The sequence below is a fragment of the Scyliorhinus torazame genome, chromosome 1 (assembly GCF_047496885.1).
Source record: "Scyliorhinus torazame isolate Kashiwa2021f chromosome 1, sScyTor2.1, whole genome shotgun sequence".
NCBI lineage: Eukaryota > Metazoa > Chordata > Chondrichthyes > Carcharhiniformes > Scyliorhinidae > Scyliorhinus > Scyliorhinus torazame.
This window is the reverse complement of record NC_092707.1, coordinates 413,616,250-413,642,008: the sequence shown is the minus strand read 5'-3', so window position 1 is coordinate 413,642,008 and position 25,759 is coordinate 413,616,250. Positions and strand designations below refer to the sequence as shown.

General features: G+C 53.2%; 1 protein-coding gene across 1 annotated transcript in view; it reads right to left on the bottom strand.

Annotated features, from left to right (window-relative positions):
- LOC140428510 (cell adhesion molecule CEACAM1-like) overlaps positions 1-25,759 on the bottom strand; it is a 98,117-nt gene that overhangs the window by 9,680 nt on the left and 62,678 nt on the right. Inside the window, exons 4-6 of the mRNA XM_072515067.1 lie at positions 23,624-23,765; positions 21,104-21,156; positions 16,381-16,424 (exon numbers count right to left, since the gene is read on the bottom strand). Of these exons, the coding sequence (XP_072371168.1) occupies positions 16,381-16,424; positions 21,104-21,156; positions 23,624-23,765 (239 nt within the window). The remainder of the gene's footprint in view (positions 1-16,380; positions 16,425-21,103; positions 21,157-23,623; positions 23,766-25,759) is intronic.

Below are 25,759 nucleotides of genomic sequence, written 5' to 3'. Positions count from 1 at the left end.
GTAATCTCGGGATTACTCCCTGTGCCACATGCCATTGAGGCTAGAAAGAGGAAGATAGAGCAGCTAAACACGTGGCTAAACAGCTGTTGTAGGAGGGAGGGTTTCCATTATCTGGACCACTGGGAGCTCTTCCGGGGCAGGTGTGACCTATATAAGAAGGACGGGTTGCATCTAAACTGGAGAGGCATAAATATCCTGGCCGTGAGGTTTGCTCGTGTCACACGGGAGGGTTTAAACTAATATGGCAGGGGGGTGGGCATGGGAGCAATAGGTCAGAAGGTGAGAGCATTGAGGGAGAACTAGGGAATAGGGACAGTGGGGCTCTGAGGCAGAGCAGACCGGGAGAAGTTGCTGAACACAGCGGGTCTGGTGGCCTGAAGTGCATATGTTTTAATGAAAGAAGTATTATGGGTAAGGCAGATGAACCTAGAGCTTGGATTAGTACTTGGAACTATGATGTTGTTGCCATTACAGAGACCTGGTTGAGGGAAGGGCAGGATTGGCAGCTAAACTTTCCAGGATTTAGATGTTTTAGGCAGGATAGAGGGGGATGTAAAAGGGGTGGCGGAGTTGCGCTACTGGTCAGGGAGAATATCACAGCTGTACTGCGGGAGGACACCTCAGAGGGCAGTGAGGCTATATGGGTAGAGATCAGGAATAAGAAGGGTGCAGTCACAATGTTGGGGGTTTACTACAGGCCTCCCAACAGCCAGCGGGAGATAGAGGAGCAGAGAGGTAGACAGATTTTGGAAAAGAGTAAAAACAACAGGGTTGTGGCGATGGGAGACTTCAACTTCCCCAATATTGACTAGGACTCACTTAGTGCCAGGGGCTTAGACGGGGCGGAGTTTGTAAGGAGCATCTTAAGGAGGACTTCTTAAAACAACACGTAGACAGTCCAACTAGGGAAGGGGCGGTACTGGACCTGGTATTGGGGAATGAGCCCGTCCAGGTGGTAGATGTTTCAGTAGGGGAGCATTTCGGGAACAGTGACCACAATTCAGTAAGTTTTAAAGTGCTGGTGGACAAGGATAAGAGTGGTCTGAGGATGAATGTGCTAAATTGGGGGAAGGCTAATTATAACAATATTAGGGGGGAACTGAAGAACATAGATTGGGGGTGGATGTTTGAGGGCAAATCAACATCTGACATGTGGGAGGCTTTCAAGTGTCAGTTGAAAGGAATTCAGGACCGGCATGTTCCTGTGAGGAAGAAAGATAAATACGGCAATTTTCGGGAACCTTGGATAATGAGAGATATTGTAGGCCTCGTCAAAAAGAAAAAGGAGGCATTTGTCAGGGCTAAAAGGCTGGGAACAGACGAAACCTGTGTGGAATATAAGGAAAGTAGGAAGGAACTTAAGCAAGGAGTCAGGAGGGCTAGAAGGGGTCACGAAAAGTCATTAGCAAATAGGGTTAAGGAAAATCCCAAGGCGTTTTACACGTACATAAAAAGCAAGAGAGTAGCCAGGGAAAGGGTTGGCCCACTGAAGGACAGGCAAGGGAATCTATGTGTGGAGCCAGAGGAAATGGACGAGGTACTAAATGAATACTTTGCATCAGTATTCACCAAAGAGAAGAAATTGGTGGATGTTGAGTCTGGAGAAGTGTGTGTAGATAGCCTGGGTCACATTGTGATCCAAAGAGACGAGGTGTTGGGTGGCTTAAAAAATATTAAGGTAGATAAGTCCCCAGGGCCTGATGGGATCTGCCCCAGAATACTGAAGGAGGCTGGAGAGGAAATTGCTGAGGACTTGACAGAAATCTTTGGATCCTCACTGTCTTCAGGTGCTGTCCCGGAGGACTGGAGAATAGCCAATGTTGTTCCTCTGTTTAAGAAGGGTAGCAAGGATAATCCAGGGAACTACAGGCCGGTGACCCTTACTTCAGTGGTAGGGAAATTACTGGAGAGAATTCTTCAAGACAGGATCTACCCCCATTTGGAAGCAAATGGACGTATTAGTGAGAGGCAGCATGGTTTTGTGAAGGGGAGGTCGTGTCTCACTAACTTGATAGAGTTTTTCGAGGAGGTCACTAAGATGATTGATGCAGGTAGGGCAGTGGATGTTGTCGAAATGGACTTTAGTAAGGCCTTTGACAAGGTCCCGTGTGGTAGACTAGTACAAAAGGTGAAGTCACACGGGATCAGGGGTGAGCTGGCAAGGTGGATACAGAACTGGCTAGGTCATAGAAGGCAGAGAGTAGCAATGGAAGGATGCTTTTCTAATTGGAGGGTTGTGACTAGTGGTGTTCCACAGGGATCAGTGCTGGGACCTTTGCTCTTTGTAGTATATATAAATGATTTAGAGGAAAATGTAACTGGTCTGATTAGTAAGTTTGCAGACGACACAAAGGTTGGTGGAATTGCGGATAGCGATGAGGACTGTCAGAGGATACAGCAGGATTTAGATTGTTTGGAGACTTGGGCCGAGAGATGGCTGATGGAGTTTAATCCGGAAAAATGTGAGGTAATGCATTTTGGAAGGTCTAATGCAGGTAGAGAATGTACAGTGAATGGTAGAACCCTCAAGAGTATTGAAAGTCAAAGAGATCTAGGAGTACAGGTCCACAGGTCACTGAAGGGGGCAACACAGGTGGAGAAGGTAGTCAAGAAGGCATACGGCATGCTTGCCTTCATTGGCCGGGGCATTGAGTATAAGAATTGGCAAGTCATGTTGCAGCTGTACAGAACCTTAGTTAGGCCACACTTGGAGTATAGTGTTCAATTCTGGTCGCCACACTACCAGAAGGATGCGGAGGCTTTAGAGAGGGTGCAGAAGAGATTTACCAGAATGTTGCATGGTATGGAGGGCATTAGCTATGAGAAGCGGTTGAAAAAACTCGGTTAGTTCTCACTGGAACGAAGGAGGTTGAGGGGCGACCTGATAGAGGTCTACAAAATTATGAGGGGCATGGACAGAGTGGATAGTCAGAGGCTTTTCCCCGGGTTAGAGGGGTCAATTACTGGGGAGCATAGGTTTACGGTGAGAGGGGCAAGGTGTAGAGTAGATGTATGAGGCAAGTTCTTTACGCAGAGGGTAGTGGGTGCCTGGAACTCGCTACCGGAGGAGGGGGTGGAAGCAGGGACGATAGTGACATTTAAGGGGCATCTTGACAAATACATGAATAGGATGGGAATAGAGGGATACGGACCCAGGAAGTGTAGAAGATTGTAGTTTAGTCGGGCAGCATGGTCGGCACGGGATTGGAGGGCCGAAGGGCCTGTTCCTGTGCCGTACATTTCTTTGTTCTTTGTAAACACAGAAGAAACCCACCCCCAAACTAAACAAGAACAAACCCACCCCCAAACTAAACACAGAACAAACACCCCCCAAACTAAACACTGAAAAAACCCACCCCCAAACTAAACATAGAACAAACACCCCCCCAAACTAAACACAGAACAAACACCCCCCAAACAAAACACAGAACAAACACCCTCCAAACTAAACACAGAACAAACCCACCCCCAAGCTAAACACAGAACAGACACCCCCAAACAAAACACAGAACAAATCAACCCCCAACTAAACACAGAACACCCCCCCCCCCAAACTAAACACAGAACAAACCCACCCCCAAACGAAACACAGAACAAACCCACCCTCAAACTAAACACAGAACAAACCCACCCCCAAGCTAAACACAGAACAAACCCACCCCCAAAACAAAACACAGAACAAACACCCCTCAAACTAAACACAGAACAAACACCCGAAACTAAACACAGAACAGACCAGCCCCCCAAACTAAACACAGAACAAACACCCTCCAAAGAGAACACAGAACAAACACCCTCCAAACTAAACACAGATCAAACCCAGCCCCAAGCTAAACACAGAACAAACACCTAAAACTTAACACAGAACAAACCCACCCCCAAGCTAAGCACAGAACAAACCCAATCCCAAACTAAAGACAGAACAAACCCACCCCCAAACTAAACACAGAACAAACCCCCACCCAAACTAAACACAGAAAAAACCCACCCCCAAACTAAACACAGAACAAACCCCCCAAGCTAAACACAGAACCAACCCACCCTCAAACTAAACACAGAACAAACCCAGCCCCAAACTAAACACAGAACAAACCCACCCCCAAACTAAACACAGAACAAACCCACCCCCAAACTAAACACAGGACAAACCCACCCCCAAACTAAACACAGGTCAAACCCACCCCAAACTAAACACAGGAAAAACCCACCCCCAAACTAAACACAGTACAAACCCACCCCCAAACTAAACACAGGACAAACCCACCCCCAAACTAAACACAGGACAAACTCGCCCCAAACTCAACACAGGACAAGCCCACCCCCAAACTAAACACAGAATAAACCCACCCCAAACTAAACACAGAACAAACCCACCCCCAAACTAAACACAGAACAAACCCACCCCCAAACTAAACACAGAACAAACCCACCCCCAAACTAAACACAGAACAAACCCCACAAACTAAACACAGAACAAACCCACCCCCAAACTAAACACAGAACAAACACCCTCCAAAGTGAACACAGAACAAACACCCTCCAAACTAAACACAGAACAAACACCCTCCAAAGTGAACACAGAACAAACACCCTCCAAACTAAACACAGAACAAACCCACCCCCAAGCTATGCGCAGAACAAACTCACCCCCAAAGTGAACACAGAACAAACCCACCCCCAAACTAAACACAGAACAAACACCCTCCAAAGTGAACACAGAACAAACACCCTCCAAACTAAACACAGAACAAACCCACCCCCAAGGTAAGCGCAGAACAAACTCACCCCCAAACTAAACACAGAACAAACCTACCCCCAAACTAAACACAGAACAAACCCACCCCCAAACTAAACACAGAACAAACCCGCCCCCCCAAACTAAACACAGAACAAACCTACCCCCAAACTAAACACAGAACAAACACCCTCCAAAGTAAAAACAGAACAAACCCCCTCCAAACTAAACACAGAACAAACCCGCTCCCCAAACTAAACACAGATCAAACCCACCCCCAAGCTAAACACAGAACAAACACCCCAAACTTAACACAGAACAAACCCACCCCCAAGCTAAACACAGAACAAACCGACCCTCAAACTAAACACAGAACAAACCCACCTGCAAACTAAACACAGAACAAACCCACCCCCAAACTAAACACAGGACAAAACCACCCCCAAACTAAACACAGGACAAACCCACCACAAACTAAACACAGGACAAACCCACCCCCAAACTAAACACAGGACAAACACACCCCCAAACTAAACACAGGACAAACACACCCCCAAACTAAACACAGGACAAACCCACCCCCAAACTAAACACAGGACAAACCCACCCCCAAACTAAACACAGGACAAACCCACCCCCAAACTAAACACAGTACAAACCCACCCCCAAACTAAACACAGAACAAATCCACCCCCAAACTCAACACAGGACAAACACACCCCCAAACTCAACACAGGACAAACCCACCCCCAAACTCAACACAGGACAAACCCAACCCCAAACTAAACACAGGACAAACCCACCCCCAAACTAAACACAGGACAAACCCACCCCCAAACTAAACACAGAACAAACCTACCCCCAAAGTAAACACAGAACAAACACCCTCCAAAGTAAACACAGAACAAACCCCCTCCAAACTAAACACAGATCAAACCCACCCCCAAGCTAAACACAGAACAAACACCCCAAACTTAACACAGAACAAACCCACCCCCAAACTAAACAAAGAACAAACCCACCCCCAAACTAAACACAGAACAAACCCACCCCCAAACTAAACACAGAACAAACCCACCCCCAAACTAAACACAGAACAAACCCCCCAAACAAAACACAGAACAAACCCACCCCCAAACTAAACACAGAACAAACCCACCCCCAAACTAAACACAGGACAAACCCACCCCCAAACTAAACACAGGACAAACCCACCCCCAAACTAAACACAGGACAAACTCACCCCCAAACTCAACACAGGACAAACCCACCCCCAAACTAAACACAGAACAAACCCACCCCCAAACTAAACACAGAACAAACCCACCCCCAAACTAAACACAGAACAAACCCCCCAAACAAAACACAGAACAAACCCACCCCCAAACTAAACACAGGACAAACCCACCCCCAAACTAAACACAGGACAAACCCACCCCCAAACTAAACACAGGACAAACTCACCCCCAAACTCAACACAGGACAAACCCACCCCCAAACTAAACACAGAACAAACCCACCCCCAAACTAAACACAGAACAAACCCACCCCCAAACTAAACACAGAACAAACCCCCCAAACAAAACACAGAACAAACCCACACCCAAACTAAACACGGAACAACCCCCCCCCCAAACTAAACACAGAACAAACCCACCCCCAAACTAAACACAGATCAAACCCCCCAAACTAAACACAGAACAAACCCACCCCCAAACTAAACACAGAACAAACCCCCCAAACTAAACACAGAACAAACCCCCCAAACTAAACCCAGAACAACCCCCCCCCCCCCCAAACTCACAGTGTTCAGTTGGGTGGTTGTTTCTGACCGGTGTGGGTGTGATGGGCCGAAGGGCCTTCTCTGTGCTTTGGGCGTCTGTGACTCTCACTGATCTGGGACTTCATACATCCGAGTGAGTGAAGTGCGGGAGGGACAGAGGGCCACCCGGTTAATGGGGAACTGGAGAGGGATTGAGCTCCGCATTTTCCATCCTCACAATTAGCTTTTGTTCAGCAAGAGAATGTTCGAGAACCACCTTGTGTACACAGAGTGGAGACACATATCGACACGGTCTCCGATTGGGACAATTGAAAGGACTGTGCGGCCTGCTGCAGTTCCGATGTTACACCCCCTCCCCCACCTGCCAAATTTAGGGTGCGACCTATTGACCTCGCCGTGCCCGACCCGGGACCTGACAAATCTGGTGAGGAGCCTCTTGTGAGATTTACCGGCCTTGTCACGCCTCACGAGATCTCACGGGGCATTGCGACCGGGTTCCCCCGCATTGAGGTCGGGATTCAGATTTGGATATCCAAGTGAGCAGTTAGTCTCACTGGAATCTGTCCCCGCTGGATCGACCCAGTGCCCGGCATCGAACAACATCGCCTCGGAGACCCGGAGCGGGGCCGTTTAGCACTGGTTTCCACAAACGTGGACAGGCGTATCGGCACTTGGAGAAGGGGGGGTCTCCCAGGCGATCCGGGGACCCTCGGTGGCTGTTCTCTGGGCAGGGTGTTACCCTGGCACCCCCAATTGTACCCAGCACCAAGGCACTGCCAGCCTGTCACCTTGGCAATTCCACCCGGTTGCCACTTTGGCAATGTCACCTGGGAGTCACGCTGGCAGTGACACCTGGGAGCCACTCTGGCAGTGACACCTGGGAGTCACTCTGGCAATGACACCTGGGAGTCACTCTGGCAATACCACCTGGGAGCCACTCTGGCAGTGACACCTGGGAGTCACTCTGGCAGTGACACCTGGGAGTCACTCTGGCAGTGACACCTGGGAGTCACTCTGGCAGTGACACCTGGGAGTCACTCTGGCAGTGACACCTGGGAGCCACTCTGGCAATACCACCTGGGAGCCACTCTGGCAGTGACACCTGGGAGTCACTCTGGCAGTGACACCTGGGAGTCACTCTGGCAGTGACACCTGGGAGTCACTCTGGCAGTGACACCTGGGAGTCACTCTGGCAGTGACACCTGGGAGTCACTCTGGCAATGCCACCTGGGAGCCACTCTGGCAGTGACACCAGGGAGTCACTCTGGCAGTGATACCTGGGAGTCACTCTGGCAATGACACCTGGGAGTCACTCTGCCAATGCCACCTGGGAGTCACTCTGGCAGTGACACCTGGGAGTCACTCTGGCAGTGCCACCTGGGAGTCACTCTGGCAGTGACACCAGGGAGTCACTCTGGCAGTGACACCTGGGAGTCACTCTGGCAATGACACCTGGGAGTCACTCTGGCAATGCCACCTGGGAGCCACTCTGGCAGTGACACCTGGGAGCCACTCTGGCAGTGCCACCTGGGAGCCACTCTGGCAGTGACACCAGGGAGTCACTCTGGCAGTGACACCTGGGAGTCACTCTGGCAGTGACACCTGGGAGTCACTCTGGCAATGCCACCTGGGAGTCACTCTGGCAGTGAGACCTGGGAGTCACTCTGGCAGTGACACCTGGGAGTCACTCTGGCAGTGACACCAGGGAGTCACTCTGGCAGTGACACCTGGGAGTCACTCTGGCAATGACACCTGGGAGTCACTCTGCCAATGCCACCTGGGAGTCACTCTGGCAGTGACACCTGGGAGTCACTCTGGCAGTGCCACCTGGGAGTCACTCTGGCAGTGACACCTGGGAGTCACTCTGGCAGTGACACCTGGGAGTCACTCTGGCAATGACACCTGGGAGTCACTCTGGCAGTAACACCTGGGAGTCACTCTGGCAGTGACACCTGGGAGTCACTCTGGCAATGCCACCTGGGAGCCACTCTGGCAGTGACACCTGGGAGTCACTCTGGCAATGACACCTGGGAGTCACTCTGGCAGTAACACCTGGGAGTCACTCTGGCAGTGACACCTGGGAGTCACTCTGGCAATGCCACCTGGGAGCCACTCTGGCAGTGACACCTGGGAGTCATTCTGGCAATGCCACCTGGGAGTCACTCTGGCAGTGACACCAGGGAGTCACTCTGGCAATGCCACCTGGGAGCCACTCTGGCAGTGACACCAGGGAGTCACTCTGACAGTGACACCTGGGAGTCACTCTGGCAATGCCACCTGGGAGCCACTCTGGCAGTGACACCAGGGAGTCACTCTGGCAGTGACACCTGCTAGTCACTCTGGCAATGACACCTGGGAGTCACTCTGGCAATGCCACCTGTGAGTCACTCTGCCAATGCCACCTGGGAGTCACTCTGGCAGTGACACCTGGGAGTCACTCTGGCAGTGACACCTGGGAGTCACTTTGGCAATGCCACCTGGGAGCCACACTGGCAGTGCCACCTGGGAGTCACTCTGGCAGTGACACCTGTGAGTCACTCTGCCAATGCCACCTGAGAGTCACTCTGGCAGTGACACCTGGGAGTCACTCTAGCAATGACACCTGGGAGTGACTCTGGCAGTGACACCTGGGAGTGACTCTGGCAATGCCACCTGGGAGTCATTCTGGCAATGACACCTGGGAGTCACTCTGGCAATGACACCTGGGAGTGACTCTGGCAATGCCACCTGGGAGTCACTCTGGCAGTGCCACCTGGGAGTGACTCTGGCAATGCCACCTGGGAGTCACTCTGGCACTGCCACCTGGGGGTGACTCTGGCAATGACACCTGGGAGTCACTCTGGCAATGACACCTGGGAGTGACTCTGGCAATGCCACCTGGGAGTCACTCTGGCAGTGCCACCTGGGAGTGACTCTGGCAATGCCACCTGGGAGTCACTCTGGCACTGCCACCTGGGGGTGACTCTGGCAATGCCACCTGGGAGTCACTCTGGCAGTGCCACCTGAGAGTCACTCTGGCAGTGACACCTTGGAGTCACTCTGGCAATGCCACCTGGGGGTCACTCTGGCAGTGACACCTGGGAGTCACTCTGGCAGTGACACCAGGGAGTCACTCTGGCACTGACACCTGGGAGTCACTCTGGCAATGACACCTGGGGGTCACACTGGCAGTAACACCTGGGAGTCACTCTGGCAGTGACACCTGGGAGTCACTCTGGCAATGCCACCTGGGAGGCACTCTGACAGGGACACATGGGAGTCATTCTGGCAGTGACACCTGGGAGTCACTCCGGCAGTGACACCTGGGAGTCACTCTGGCAGTGACACCTGGGGGTCACTCTGGCAGTGACACCTGGGAGTCACTCTGGCAGTGACACCTGGGGGTCACTCTGGCAGTGACACCTGGGAGTCACTCTGGCACTGCCACCTGGGAGTCACTCTGGCAGTGCCACCTGGGAGTCACTCTGTTAGTGACACCTGGGAGTCACTCTGGCAGTGACACCTGGGAGTCACTCTGGCAGTGACACCTGGGAGTCACTCTGGCAGTGACACCTGGGGGTCACTCTGGCAGTGACACCTGGGAGTCACTCTGGCACTGCCACCTGGGAGTCACTCTGGCAGTGCCACCTGGGAGTCACTCTGTTAGTGACACCTGGGAGTCACTCTGGCAGTGACACCTGGGGGTCACTCTGGCAGTGACACCTGGGAGTCACTCTGGCACTGCCACCTGGGAGTCACTCTGGCAGTGCCACCTGGGAGTCACTCTGGCAATGCCACCTGGGAGTCACTCTGGCAATGCCACCTGCGAGTCACTCTGGCAATGCCACCTGGGAGTCATTCTGGCAGTGACACCTGGGAGTCACTCTGGCAGTGACACCTGGGAGTCACTCTGGCAATGCCACCTGGGTGTCACTCTGGCAGTGCCACCTGCGAGTCACTCTGGCAATGCCACCTGGGAGCCACTCTGGCAGTGACACCAGGGAGTCACTCTGACAGTGACACCTGGGAGTCACTCTGGCAATGCCACCTGGGAGCCACTCTGGCAGTGACACCAGGGAGTCACTCTGGCAGTGACACCTGCTAGTCACTCTGGCAATGACACCTGGGAGTCACTCTGGCAATGCCACCTGTGAGTCACTCTGCCAATGCCACCTGGGAGTCACTCTGGCAGTGACACCTGGGAGTCACTCTGGCAGTGACACCTGGGAGTCACTTTGGCAATGCCACCTGGGAGCCACACTGGCAGTGCCACCTGGGAGTCACTCTGGCAGTGACACCTGTGAGTCACTCTGCCAATGCCACCTGAGAGTCACTCTGGCAGTGACACCTGGGAGTCACTCTAGCAATGACACCTGGGAGTGACTCTGGCAGTGACACCTGGGAGTGACTCTGGCAATGCCACCTGGGAGTCATTCTGGCAATGACACCTGGGAGTCACTCTGGCAATGACACCTGGGAGTGACTCCTGCAATGCCACCTGGGAGTCACTCTGGCAGTGCCACCTGGGAGTGACTCTGGCAATGCCACCTGGGAGTCACTCTGGCACTGCCACCTGGGGGTGACTCTGGCAATGACACCTGGGAGTCACTCTGGCAATGACACCTGGGAGTGACTCTGGCAATGCCACCTGGGAGTCACTCTGGCAGTGCCACCTGGGAGTGACTCTGGCAATGCCACCTGGGAGTCACTCTGGCACTGCCACCTGGGGGTGACTCTGGCAATGCCACCTGGGGGTCACTCTGGCAGTGACACCTGGGAGTCACTCTGGCAGTGACACCAGGGAGTCACTCTGGCACTGACACCTGGGAGTCACTCTGGCAATGACACCTGGGGGTCACACTGGCAGTAACACCTGGGAGTCACTCTGGCAGTGACACCTGGGAGTCACTCTGGCAATGCCACCTGGGAGGCACTCTGACAGGGACACATGGGAGTCATTCTGGCGGTGCCACCTGGGAGTCACTCTGTTAGTGACACCTGGGAGTCACTCTGGCAGTGACACCTGGGGGTCACTCTGGCAGTGACACCTGGGAGTCACTCTGGCACTGCCACCTGGGAGTCACTCTGGCAGTGCCACCTGGGAGTCACTCTGGCAATGCCACCTGGGAGTCACTCTGGCAATGCCACCTGGGAGTCACTCTGGCAATGCCACCTGGGAGTCATTCTGGCAGTGACACCTGGGAGTCACTCTGGCAGTGACACCTGGGAGTCACTCTGGCAATGCCACCTGGGTGTCACTCTGGCAGTGCCACCTGCGAGTCACTCTGGCAATGACACCTGGGAGTCACTCTGGCAGTGACACCTGGGAGTCACTCTGGCAGTGCCACCTGGGAGTCACTCTGGCAGTGACACCTGGGAGTCACTCTGGCAGTGACACCTGGGAGTCACTCTGGCACTGCCACCTGGGAGTCACTCTGGCAGTGCCACCTGGGAGTCACTCTGGCACTGCCACCTGGGAGTCACTCTGGCAATGCCACCTGGGAGTCACTCTGGCAGTGCCACCTGGGAGTCACTCTGGCACTGCCACCTGGGAGTCACTCTGGCAGTGCCACCTGCGAGTCACTCTGGCAATGCCACCTGGGAGTCACTCTGGCAGTGACACCTGGGAGTGACTCTGGCAATGTCACCTGGGAGTCACTCTGGCATGCCACCTGGGAGTCACTCTGGCAATGCCACCTGGGAGTCACTCTGGCAGTGCCACCTGGGAGTCACTCTGGCAGTGCCACCTGGGAGTCACTCTGGCAATGCCACCTGGGAGTCACTCTGGCTATGCGACCTGGGAGTCACTCTGGCAATGCCACCTGGGAGTCACTCTGGCTATGCCACCTGGGAGTCACTCTGGCAATGCCACCTGGGAGTCACTCTGGCAGTGCCACCTGGGAGTCACTCTGGCTATGCCACCTGGGAGTCACTCTGGCAATGACACCTGGGAGTCACTCTGGCAGTGCCACCTGGGAGTCACTCTGGCAGTGCCACCTGGGAGTCACACTGGCAGTGCCACCTGGGAGTCACTCTGGCTATGCCACCTGGGAGTCACTCTGGCAATGCCACCTGGGAGTCACTCTGGCAGTGCCACCTGGGAGACACTCTGGCTATGCCACCTGGGAGTCACTCTGGCAGTGACACCTGGGAGTCACTCTGGCAATGCCACCTGGGAGTCACTCTGGCTATGCCACCTGGGAGTCACTCTGGCAGTGCCACCTGGGAGTCACTCTGGCAGTGACACCAGGGAGTCACTCTGGCACTGACACCTGGGAGTCACTCTGGCAATGACACCTGGGGGTCACACTGGCAGTAACACCTGGGAGTCACTCTGGCAGTGACACCTGGGAGTCACTCTGGCAATGCCACCTGGGAGGCACTCTGACAGGGACACATGGGAGTCATTCTGGCGGTGCCACCTGGGAGTCACTCTGTTAGTGACACCTGGGAGTCACTCTGGCAGTTACACCTGGGGGTCACTCTGGCAGTGACACCTGGGAGTCACTCTGGCACTGCCACCTGGGAGTCACTCTGGCAGTGCCACCTGGGAGTCACTCTGGCAATGCCACCTGGGAGTCACTCTGGCAATGCCACCTGCGAGTCACTCTGGCAATGCCACCTGGGAGTCATTCTGGCAGTGACACCTGGGAGTCACTCTGGCAGTGGCACCTGGGAGTCAATCTGGCAATGCCACCTGGGTGTCACTCTGGCAGTGCCACCTGCGAGTCACTCTGGCAATGACACCTGGGAGTCACTCTGGCAGTGACACCTGGGAGTCACTCTGGCAGTGCCACCTGGGAGTCACTCTGGCAGTGACACCTGGGAGTCACTCTGGCAGTGACACCTGGGAGTCACTCTGGCAGTGACACCTGGGAGTCACTCTGGCACTGCCACCTGGGAGTCACTCTGGCAGTACCACCTGGGAGTCACTCTGGCACTGCCACCTGGGAGTCACTCTGGCAATGCCACCTGGGAGTCACTCTGGCAGTGCCACCTGGGAGTCACTCTGGCACTGCCACCTGGGAGTCACTCTGGCAGTGCCACCTGCGAGTCACTCTGGCAATGCCACCTGGGAGTCACTCTGGCAGTGACACCTGGGAGTGACTCTGGCAATGTCACCTGGGAGTCACTCTGGCATGCCACCTGGGAGTCACTCTGGCAATGCCACCTGGGAGTCACTCTGGCAGTGCCACCTGGGAGTCACTCTGGCAGTGCCACCTGGGAGTCACTCTGGCAATGCCACCTGGGAGTCACTCTGGCTATGCGACCTGGGAGTCACTCTGGCAATGCCACCTGGGAGTCACTCTGGCTATGCCACCTGGGAGTCACTCTGGCAATGCCACCTGGGAGTCACTCTGGCAGTGCCACCTGGGAGTCACTCTGGCTATGCCACCTGGGAGTCACTCTGGCAATGACACCTGGGAGTCACTCTGGCAGTGCCACCTGGGAGTCACTCTGGCAGTGCCACCTGGGAGTCACACTGGCAGTGCCACCTGGGAGTCACTCTGGCTATGCCACCTGGGAGTCACTCTGGCAATGCCACCTGGGAGTCACTCTGGCAGTGCCACCTGGGAGACACTCTGGCTATGCCACCTGGGAGTCACTCTGGCAGTGACACCTGGGAGTCACTCTGGCAATGCCACCTGGGAGTCACTCTGGCTATGCCACCTGGGAGTCACTCTGGCAGTGCCACCTGGGAGTCACTCTGGCAGTGCCACCTGGGAGACACTCTGGCTATGCCACCTGGGAGTCACTCTGGCTATGCCACCTGGGTGTCACTCTGGCAATGCCACCTGGGAGTCACTCTGGCAGTGACACCTGGGAGTCACTCTGGCAGTGCCACCTGGGAGTCACTCTGGCAGTGCCACCTGGGAGTCACACTGGCAGTGCTACCTGGGAGTCACTCTGGCAATGCTACCTGGGAGTCACTCTGGCAATGCCACCTGGGAGTCACTCTGGCAGTGACACCTGGGTGTCACTCTGGCAGTAACACCTGGGAGTGACTCTGGCAATGCCACCTGGGAGTCACTCTGGTAGTGACACCTGGGAGTCACTCTGGCAGTGACACCTGGGAGTCACTCTGGCAATGCCACCTGGGAGTCACTCTGGCAGTGACACCTGGGAGTCACACTGGCAGTGCTACCTGGGAGTCACTCTGGCAATGCTACCTGGGAGTCACTCTGGCAATGCCACCTGGGAGTCACTCTGGCAGTGACACCTGGGTGTCACTCTGGCAGTAACACCTGGGAGTGACTCTGGCAATGCCACCTGGGAGTCACTCTGGCAGTGACACCTGGGAGTCACTCTGGCAGTAACACCTGGGAGTGACTCTGGCAATGCCACCTGGGAGTCACTCTGGCAATGCCACCTGGGAGTCACTCTGGCAGTGCCACCTGGGAGTCACTCTGGCAGTGGCACCTGGGAGTCACTCTGGCAATGCCACCTGGGAATCACTCTGGCAGTGACACCTGGGAGTCACACTGGCAGTAACACCTGGGAGTCACTCTGGCAATGCCACCTGGGGGTCACTCTGGCAGTGACACCTGGGAGTCACTCTGGCAGTGACACCAGGGAGTCACTCTGGCACTGACACCTGGGAGTCACTCTGGCAATGACACCTGGGGGTAACACTGGCAGTAATACCTGGGAGTCACTCTGGCAGTGACACCTGGGAGTCATTCTGGCAGTGCCACCTGGGAGTCACTCTGGCAGTGACACCTGGGAGTCACTCTGGCAGTGACACCTGGGAGTCATTATGGCAGTGACACCTGGGAGTCACTCTGGCAGTGCCACCTGGGAGTCATTCTGGCAATGACACCTGGGTGTCACTCTGGCAGTGCCCCAGAGGCATGGCGAGGCTGGCAGGGGTGCTGCCAGGGAGCCAGACCTGCAGTGCCAAGGTGCCCAGGTGGCATCTTACCCATGCTGGGTATCAGGCCCGGGGGTCACGTCCCAGGGTCCCGTTTAATAGCAGGGTCACGTCCCATGGTCCCGTTTAATAGTGGGGTCACGTCCCAGGGTCCCGTTTAATAGCGGGGTCACGTTCCAGGGTCCCGTTTAATAGCGGGGCCACGTCCCAGGGTCCCGTTTAATAGCGGGGTCACGTCCCAGGGTCCCGTTTAATAGCGGGGTCACGCCCCAGGGTCCCGTTTAATAGCGGGGTCACGCCCCAGGGTCCCGTTTAATAGCGGGGTCACGTCCCAGGGTCCCGTTTAATAGCGGGGTCACGCCCCAGGGTCCCGTTTAATAGCGGGGTCACGTCCCAGGGTCCCGTTTAATAGCGGGGTCACGCCCCAGGGTCCCGTTTAATAGCGGGGTCACGTCCCAGGGTCCCGTTTAATAGCGGGGTCATATCCCAGGGTTTAATAACTGGCAGAGCAGAGAAATCCCCGGCTGAATGAGCCCGACACGGGGCTCTGTTTCATTTCCATTAAATCCCATCTTAATGATTCTCTCCGCCCGACACACCTTAAACTGGAACAAGAACAGGAAATGCTGGAAAACCTCAGCAGGTCTGGCAGCAGCTGTGGAGAGAGAGACGGAATTAACGTTCGATTTCTTCAGAATCATTGTGAATTTGAAACGTTAATTCCGTTTCTCTGTCCACAGATGCTGCCAGACCTGCTGAGTTTCTGCAGCATTTAACGTTCTTATTTCAGATTTGCAGCGTCTGTCCTGTTTTGTTTTTAGTTCCAGGGGGAAGAGTGGTGGGATGTGGCTACAGGAAGCTGTGCTGATATTTGGGATCTGTTCCCCAGTGAGAGTCAGCTCCTTCAGAATGGGGACGGCAGATATGTAACTGATCAAACTCTGGTGTGTGGAGTTAAAGAGAAAGAAAGATCTCCAATCAGCAGCATGAGATCTGTGGAAAAGTCCTTACCTCAGCAGAGGTTGAAGCTTCCTCTTTGTTATTCGGCATTTTACCTGGAATAAAACAAGAATTTTGAGGTGATTCTCGCTGCTGATGTGATTGATAATTAGAGAGAAAGTGGAGTGTGTGGGAAGCGTGGAGATGTGTGGCCTCCTATAGCAGCTGGCGAAATGGCTACTGTACAGGGAGCACACATATTTATACTCCGCCTACTGGGTGGAGCCAGCAGGCAGGGACTATCCTCGTACCTGTAGTGCAGGGCCTTACCACACATCAACTAATATATACATCAGTGGTGACTACCACAAGAACTCTAACAGATTTGTCAGACATGACCTCCCCTTGACGAAGCCATCCTCACTCAGCCCTATTCTATCATGTGCATCCAAGTACTCCATGATCTCATCTTTAATAATGGACTCTAAAAGCTTACCAATGACCGAAGTCAGGCAAACCGGCCAATAATTTCCCGCTTTTGCCTCCCTACCTTCTTAGTTATGGAGTGCCGCACTGTCAGAGGGTCAGCCCTGAGGGAGTGTGCACTGTCTGAGGGTCAGTACTGAGGGAGTGCTGCACTGTCAGAGGGCCAGTACAGAGGGAGCGCTGCACTGTCAAAGGGTCAGTACAGAGGGAGCGCTGCCCTGTCAGAGGTTCAGAACTGAGGGAGCGCTGCGCTGTCAGAGGGTCAGTACTGAGGGAGTGCTGCACTGTCAGAGGGTCAGTACTGAGGGAGTGCTGCGCTGTCAGAGGGTCAGTGCTGAGGGAGTGCTGCATAGTCAGAGGGTCAGTACTGAGGGAGTGCTGCATTGTCAGAGGGTCAGTACTGAGGGAGTGCCGCACTGTCAGAGGGTCAGTACTGAGGGAGTGCTGCGCTGTCAGAGGGTCAGTGCTGAGGGAGTGCTGCATAGCCAGAGGGTCAGTACTGAGGGAGCGCTGCATTGTCAGAGGGTCAGTACTGAGGGAGTGCTGCGCTGTCAGAGGGTCAGGACTGAGGGAGCGCTGCACTGTCAGAGGGTCAGTACTGAGGGAGTGCTGCGCTGTCAGAGGGTCAGTACTGAGGGAGTGCTGCATTGTCAGAGGGTCAGTACTGAGGGAGTGCTGCATTGTCAGAGGGTCAGTGCTGAGGGAGTGCTGCATTGTCAGAGGGTCAGTACTGAGGGAGTGCGGCGCTGTGAGTTGGAGCATTACTCTGTGGCTCAACGTCCCTGCAGGAGAGAGGGAGCATTACTCTGCAGGAGAGGGGGAGCATTACTCTGCAGGAGAGAGGGAGCATTACTCTGCAGGAGAGAGGGAGTATGACTCTGCAGGCGAGGGTCAGTACTGAGGGAGTGCTGCATTGTCAGAGGGTCAGTACTGAGGGAGTGCTGCACTATCAGAGGGTCAGTACTGAGGGAGTGCTGCGCTGTCAGAGGGTCAGTGCTGAGGGAGTGCTGCATTGTCAGAGGGTCAGTACTGAGGGAGTGCAGCGCTGTGAGTTGGAGCATTACTCTGTGGCTCAACGTCCCTGCAGGAGAGAGGGAGCATTACTCTGCAGGAGAGGGGGAGCATTACTCTGCAGGAGAGAGGGAGCATTACTCTGCAGGAGAGAGGGAGCATTACTCTGCAGGAGAGGGGGAGCATTACTCTGCAGGAGAGGGGGAGCATTACTCTGCAGGAGAGAGGGAGCATTACTCTGCAGGAGAGAGGGAGCATTACTCAGCAGGAGAGAGGGAGTATTACTCTGCAGGAGAGAGGGAGTATTACTCTGCAGGAGAGAGGGAGTATTACTCTGCAGGAGAGGGGGAGCATTACTCTGCAGGAGAGTGGGAGCATTACTCTGCAGAAGAGAGGGAGCATTACTCTGCAGGAGAGAGGGAGTATTATTCTGCAGGAGAGAGGGAGCATTACTCTGCAGGAGAGAGGGAGCATTACTCTGCAGGAGAGAGGGAGCATTACTCTGCAGGAGAGAGGGAGCATTATTCTGCAGGAGAGAGGGAGCATTACTCTGCAGGAGTGAGGGAGCATTACTCTGCAGGAGAGAGGGAGCATTACTCTGCAGGAGAGAGGGAGCATTACTCTGCAGGAGAGAGGGAGCATTACTCTGCAGGAGAGAGGGAGCATTACTCTGCAGGAGAGAGGGAGTATTACTCTGCAGGAGAGGGGGAGCATTACTCTGCAGGAGAGAGGGAACATTACTCTGCAGGAGAGAGGGAGTATTACTCTGCAGGAGAGAGGGAATATTACTCTGCAGGATAGAGGGAGCATTACTCTGCAGGAGAGAGGGAGTATTACTCTGCAGGAGAGAGGGAGCATTACTCTGCAGGAGAGAGGGAATATTACGCTGCAGGAGAGAGGGAGTATTACTCTGCAGGAGTGAGGGAGCATTACTCTGCAGGAGAGAGGGAGCATTACTCTGCAGGAGAGTGGGAGCATTGCTCTGCAGGAGAGAGGGAGCATTACTCTGCAGGAGAGAGGGAGTATTACTCTGCAGGAGAGAGGGAGCATTACTCTGCAGGAGAGAGGGAATATTACGCTGCAGGAGAGAGGGAGTATTACTCTCCAGGAGTGAGGGAGCATTACTCTGCAGGAGAGAGGAAGCATTACTCTGCAGGAGAGTGGGAGTATTACTCTGCAGGAGAGAGGGAGTATTACTCTGCAGGAGAGAGGGAGCATTACTCTGCAGGAGAGAGGGAGCATTACTCTGCAGGAGTGAGGGAGCATTACTCTGCAGGAGAGAGGGAGCATTACTCTGCAGGAGAGAGGGAGCATTACTCTGCAGGAGAGAGGGAGCATTACTCTGCAGGAGAGAGGGAGCATTACTCTGCAGGAGAGAGGGAGTATTACTCTGCAGGCGAGGGGGAGCATTACTCTGCAGGAGAGAGGGAACATTACTCTGCAGGAGAGAGGGAGTATTACTCTGCAGGAGAGAGGGAATATTACTCTGCAGGATAGAGGGAGCATTACTCTGCAGGAGAGAGGGAGTATTACTCTGCAGGAGAGAGGGAGCATTACTCTGCAGGAGAGAGGGAATATTACGCTGCAGGAGAGAGGGAGTATTACTCTGCAGGAGTGAGGGAGCATTACTCTGCAGGAGAGAGGGAGAATTACTCTGCAGGAGAGTGGGAGCATTGCTCTGCAGGAGAGAGGGAGCATTACTCTGCAGTAGAGAGGGAGTATTACTCTGCAGGAGAGAGGGAGCATTACTCTGCAGGAGAGAGGGAATATTACGCTGCAGGAGAGAGGGAGTATTACTCTGCAGGAGTGAGTGAGCATTACTCTGCAGGAGAGAGGAAGCATTACTCTGCAGGAGAGTGGGAGTATTACTCTGCAGGAGAGAGGGAGTATTACTCTGCAGGAGAGAGGGAGCATTACTCTGCAGGAAAGAGGGAGCATTACTCTGCAGGAGTGAGGGAGCATTACTCTGCAGGAGAGAGGGAGCATTACTCTGCAGGAGAGAGGGAGCATTACTCTGCAGGAGAGAGGGAGCATTACTCTGCAGGAGAGAGGGAGCATTACTCTGCAGAAGAGAGGGAGCATTACTCTGCAGGAGAGAGGGAGTATTACTCTGCAGGCGAGGGGGAGCATTACTCTGCAGGAGAGAGGGAACATTACTCTGCAGGAGAGAGGGAGTATTACTCTGCAGGAGAGAGGGAATATTACTCTGCAGGAGAGAGGGAGCATTACTCTGCAGGAGAGAGGGAGTATTACTCTGCAAGAGAGAGGGAGCATTACTCTGCAGGAGAGAGGGAATATTACGCTGCAGGAGAGAGGGAGTATTACTCTGCAGGATTGAGGGAGCATTACTCTGCAGGAGAGAGAGAGCATTACTCTGCAGGAGAGTGGGAGCATTGCTCTGCAGGAGAGAGGGAGCATTACTCTGCAGGAGAGAGGGAGTATTACTCTGCAGGAGAGAGGGAGCATTACTCTGCAGGAGAGAGGGAATATTACGCTGCAGGAGAGAGGGAGTATTACTCTGCAGGAGTGAGGGAGCATTACTCTGCAGGAGAGAGGGAGCATTACTCTGCAGGAGAGTGGGAGCATTGCTCTGCAGGAGAGAGGGAGCATTACTCTGCAGGAGAGAGGGAGCATTACTCTGCAGGAGTGAGGGAGCATTACTCTGCAGGAGAGTGGGAGCATTGCTCTGCAGGAGAGGGGGAGCATTACTCTGCAGGAGAGTGGGAGTATTACTCTGCAGGAGAGAGGGAGTATTACTCTGCAGGAGAGAGGGAGCATTACTCTGCAGGAGAGAGGGAGTATTACTCTGCAGGAGAGAGGGAGCATCACTCTGCAGGAGAGTGCGAGCATTACTCTGCAGGAGAGAGCGAGAATTACTCTGCAGGAAAGAGGGAGCATTACTCTGCAGGAGAGAGGGAGTATTACTCTGCAGGAGAGAGGGAGTATTACTCTGCAGGAGAGAGGGAGCATCACTCTGCAGGAGAGTGGGAGCATTACTCTGCAGGAGAGAGGGAGCATTACTCTTCAGGAGAGAGGGAGCATTACTCTGCAGGAGAGAGGGTGCATTACTCTGCAGGAGAGAGGGAGTATTACTCTGCAGGAGAGAGGGAGTATTACTCTGCAGCTCACTGTCCAATACCGTGATGTCGGTGTTAAGTGATTGAAACAGGAAAGTCTCCATTTTTCTGGGATAACAATGGTGAGGACAACATTCATCCAACTGATGTTTAGAAACAATCCTGAACAATAAATATGATTTAGAATGGTGAGTTTGTGACATACTTCAATGGTTTCTTACCACAGACACTTGCGTATACTGTGTTCAGTTCACCTTCAGGGGTTCTCGGCAAACTGTACAGAAAAAAGTCAGTGATTTATTACAGCAGAAATATCAGGTGACCATCTCAATAAAACAATTAACACCGGGTCTGCATTGAGGAAAGAACATCGACTCCTGTTCCTTGTTCGTGTGTTTGTAACTGCAAAGAATATCTCTTACTCGTCACAATAAAACTCTACACGTTATCATTGGTCGGTTGGTTTGATATCAGCTCTTTGAGGTGACTTTGACAGGTTTGGATAAGACAAGGAACAGCTTTCCCCATTGGCGGACGGCACCAGGACTGGGAGACAGATTTAAGATATTAGGGAAGAGACGTACGGATGGTGGGGAGAGGGCGATATGGCCGGGGTGGGGGGGAGCTGGGGTTGGGGGGGGTGAGTGGGGGAGATGGGGGTCAATGAGCTGGAACTTGCTGCCCACGAGGGTGGTGGAAGCAGAGACGATGATTGATTTCAAAAGGAAATTGAATGAGCACTTGAGGAAATTAAATTTCCGACCTCAGTGAATAAGTAAGTAGAATTCGACGAACTGAATTCCTCTGCAGAGTGCTAGCATAGTCACAACGGGCAGAATGGCCTCCATCTGTGTTGTAATTTGCTGATGGCACCACTGTTGTGGGTCGGATTTCAAACAATGACGAGACAGAGTATAAGAATGAGATAGAGAATCTGGTGAACTGGTGCGACGACAATAATCTCTCCCTCAATGTCAACAAAATGAAGGAGATTGTCATCGACTTCAGGAAGCGTCTTGGAGAACATGCCCCTGTCTACATCAATGGGAACGAAGTAGAAAGGGTCGAGAGCTTCAAGTTTTAAGGTGTACAGATCACCAAAGCCTGTCCTGATCCCCCCATGCCGACACTCTCGTTAAGAAAGCCCACCAACGACTCTACTTTCTCAGAAGACTAAGGAAATTTGGCATGTTAACTACGACCCACAACAACTTCTACAGATGCACCATAGAAAGCATTCTTTCTGGTTGTATCACAGCTTGGTATGGAGCCTGCTCTGCCCAAGACCGCAGGAAACTACAAAAGGTTGTGAATGTCGCCCAGTCCATCACGCAAACCAGCCTCCCATCCATTGACTCTGTCTATAATTCCCGCTGCCTCAGAAAGGCAGCCAGCATAATTAAGGACCCCACGCACCCTGGGCATACTCTCTTCCACCTTCTTCCGTCAGGAAACAGATACCAAAGTTTGAGGTCACGTACCAACCGACTCAAGAACAGCTTCTTCCCGACTGCCATCAGACTTTTGAATGGACCTGCCTTGTATTAAGTTGATCTTTTCTCTACACCTTGCTATAACTGTAACATTATATTCTGCAGTCTCTCCTTCCTTCCCCATGTACGGTCTGCATTGTTTGTACAGCATGCCAGAAACAATACTTTTCACTGGAGACTAATATGAGGGATTCAACCAATTGTGACCAAGTTTCCTTAAAGATGAAGCAGAGTTCGATATTCACAGATAAGAGAGCAGCAATCTCTGGCAGCTGAGTTAGTGCAGGAGTCAGTGATGTTCAGAGTTTATTTTCGGGATGGGGGCCAGGATTGTAAATTAATTGCTGCATCTTGTGCCGTCTCTGTTGCTGACAGTTACAATGAGCTGAGGGAACAGGACTCCAAGGCTGGTGTGTGTCTCTCAGGAGCCACCATCCTCGGCTGGCTTCACCGTCATGAGTGTCGGCTTGGTGAACTGGCTGGAAATGTAGCAATGTGGACATTCAGCTGCGTGGTTTGCTGGTCACTGACCCCCGCACCGAGGATTTGGGAACCCCTGGCAGGCCAGGAGAAAGTGCGGAGGGTCCAAGATGGGCCCGTGGCTGCCAAAAGTAATGCCTGAACTTTGACCAACTCTGTGATGGGGAAACTGGCAGAATTAATAAATCACAATAAGGTCACAGTATGATGACGAAGAGCGACATGTTAGGAACACAGGAATGATAGCGCGACCGGCACCATTGAACCATTTCTACCCGGTGAAGATAAACCTTTCCTGACAACTAATTTTCCTCCCACATTGTCCTATTTTTCTTCCTCGTGCATTATCTATCTTCCCTGAATTATCAATTCCCTTTTGCAATGTCTTCATCAGCACTCGTGTCGCGGTGTTCTGCTGTGATAGCTGTCTCCCCAATCTCAGGCTGGGGTTTACGTTGTGATCAGGGCCGCGTGTCTTTGGTGTCCCTGCCAGTGGAAACTGTCTGTCTGCGTCCATCTGATTTCTCAGTGCGTCCCTTCCACTAACTCTTACAAAAGGGCTGTGGGGGGGGGGAGCACCCCGCCCCCTCCCTCCCCCCCTCCGTAAACTCCAGCCCACTCTTTATGCTTCTCTCTGTACCTGTGCAGGAAGGGAGAATCATTTCAATCAAAGCTTCCTCACCCTGACCCATTGGCTGATTGCATCCCTCCACATAACCTCAATGTGACATGATCATCACAACAGACAGGAAATTCAATTCCATTTACCTTTCTGGCTTTAACCTGCTTTGAAAACATGCCCATTTTTTCACACACAGTATTGTGATGCTCAATATGCTGAGCAAGAGGGCGAATGCCAGGGTGCCGGTTATAATACCCGTGAGAGGCGGCAACTGGTTTTCAGGAAGTTCTGCAAAATATCAAGAATTTTTGTGAAGTTTAACATGAGTAAAATGAAGAAGAAGAATTGACTTCCTGTCCTTCATAAACGAGGTTAGCTGCACGATTGAGAGCGACAGAGAGGGGGGGGGCAGTCCACCCGGGGATCAACCAATCCCCATTTAAGGGTCTTTTCCCGTCACTGCTGGGAACAATGTCAGGAATTGTAGTCGGGTCGGCTGCGGGAGCCACTGGGCTTTTCCTGGATATTTGTAACCAGCCCATCCCTGGCATCACCATCACTCACTCCCCCCACTATCACCATTCTGGGGGTTACCATTGACCACAATCTGAACTGGGCCAGCCATATCAGTGAGCTTTCTGCTTGAGCTGTAGAGAACCCCTCCTGAGTCAGACACAGCCCGAGTGAATGGGGTTCTGGGGAATTCAGTGCAGAGTGGAAACTCGGTGCACAGGGCCAAGACGTCCCCTTTTGCTTTCAAACTTTTTCACTCTTCAGAGAGTGGACTTACCCCACTGCAGCAGTAAAGGCTACAAGGGAGAGAGCTGATTGGTAAGTAGAGGGGAGGGCCGGGTAAGTATTGACTACTTTTATCACCTATAGCTTGTCCAGTACTATTTTGTGGTCTATAGTTTGTAAGGGCTCCATTCCATAGTAACGAGGACCAGCAAAGAAGGGCTCCAGAATAATTGATATTATCTGATATTAAGCATCTTCCAAAGGTTTAATTTAAAGGCACGAGAGCTCAAAGCCGTGCTTTGCTCCTCTTGCTCCATGTGGGAAGCTGGGAACAGTTCCAGTGCCCGAGGTCAGCACGTGTGCGGGACGTGTCTCCAGCTGGAGCTCCTGGAAGCCCGGGTTTCTGAGCTGGAGCGGCGGCTGGGGACCCTCTGTAGCATCCGCGAGTCGAAGAGCATCGTAGATAGCACGTATAGAGAGGTGGTCACACCGCAGGCTCAGAGCCCGCAGGTAGGAAGGGAATGGGCGACCACCTGGCAGAGTAAGAGAGTGAGGCAGGCAGTGCAGGAATCTCCTGTGGCCATGCCCCTGCAAAACAGATATACCGTTTTGGATACTGTTGAGGGGAATGGCCTCTCAGGGGAAAGCAGCAGCAGCCAAACTCGTGGCACCGCGGTTAGTTCTGCTGCAGAGGGGAGGAGTAACAAGTGTGCCAGTGCAATAGTTATCGGGGATTCACTTGTCAGGGGAATAGACAGGTGTTTCTGTGGCTGCAAACGAGACTGCAGGATGGTATGTTGCCTCCCTGGTGCTTGGGTCAAAGTCTCGGAGCGGGTACAGGACATTCTGGAGGGGGAGGGTGAACAGCCGGTGGTCGTGGTCACATCGGTACCACAGACATCGGTAAAAAAAGGGGATGAAGTCCTGAGAGCAGAATCCAGGGAGTTAGGAAGGAAGATGAGAACTCGGACCTCAAATGTAGTGATCTCAGAACGACTCCCAGCGCCACCTGCTGGTCAGAGTAGAAATAGCAGGATGTATCGGATAAATACGGAGCGGAAGGGTTGGGGTGAGAGGGAGGGTTTCAGATTCCTGGGGCATTGGGACCGGTTCTGGGGGAGGTGGGACGGGTTACACCTGGGCAGGACCGGGACTGATTTCCTCGGGACAGATGTTGGGGAGGGTTTAAACTAAAATGGCAGCGGGATTGGAACCTATGCAAGGAGTCAGAGGAGGAGGAATCAAGAACGAGAACAACAGACAGAAAGAGGAATAAGAAAAGTGATAGGCAGAGAAATCAGTGGTCAGAATCATACAGGGCCACAGGGGCATGAGAACCTAAGGAGGGTGATAAGGGAAAGAGAAACGAGGGTGTAACAAAATAAAGAACAGTAAAATGGAAAGCAGGAGTCAGGGTAATCAAGGGCCAGGGGAAATAGGGCCACAGAACAAAGAAAAGTTAGGGTGATCAAAAATGTCAAAGAGGCAAGTCTAAAGGCTTTGTATCTTAATGAGCGAAGCATTGGGAATAAGGTAGACAAACT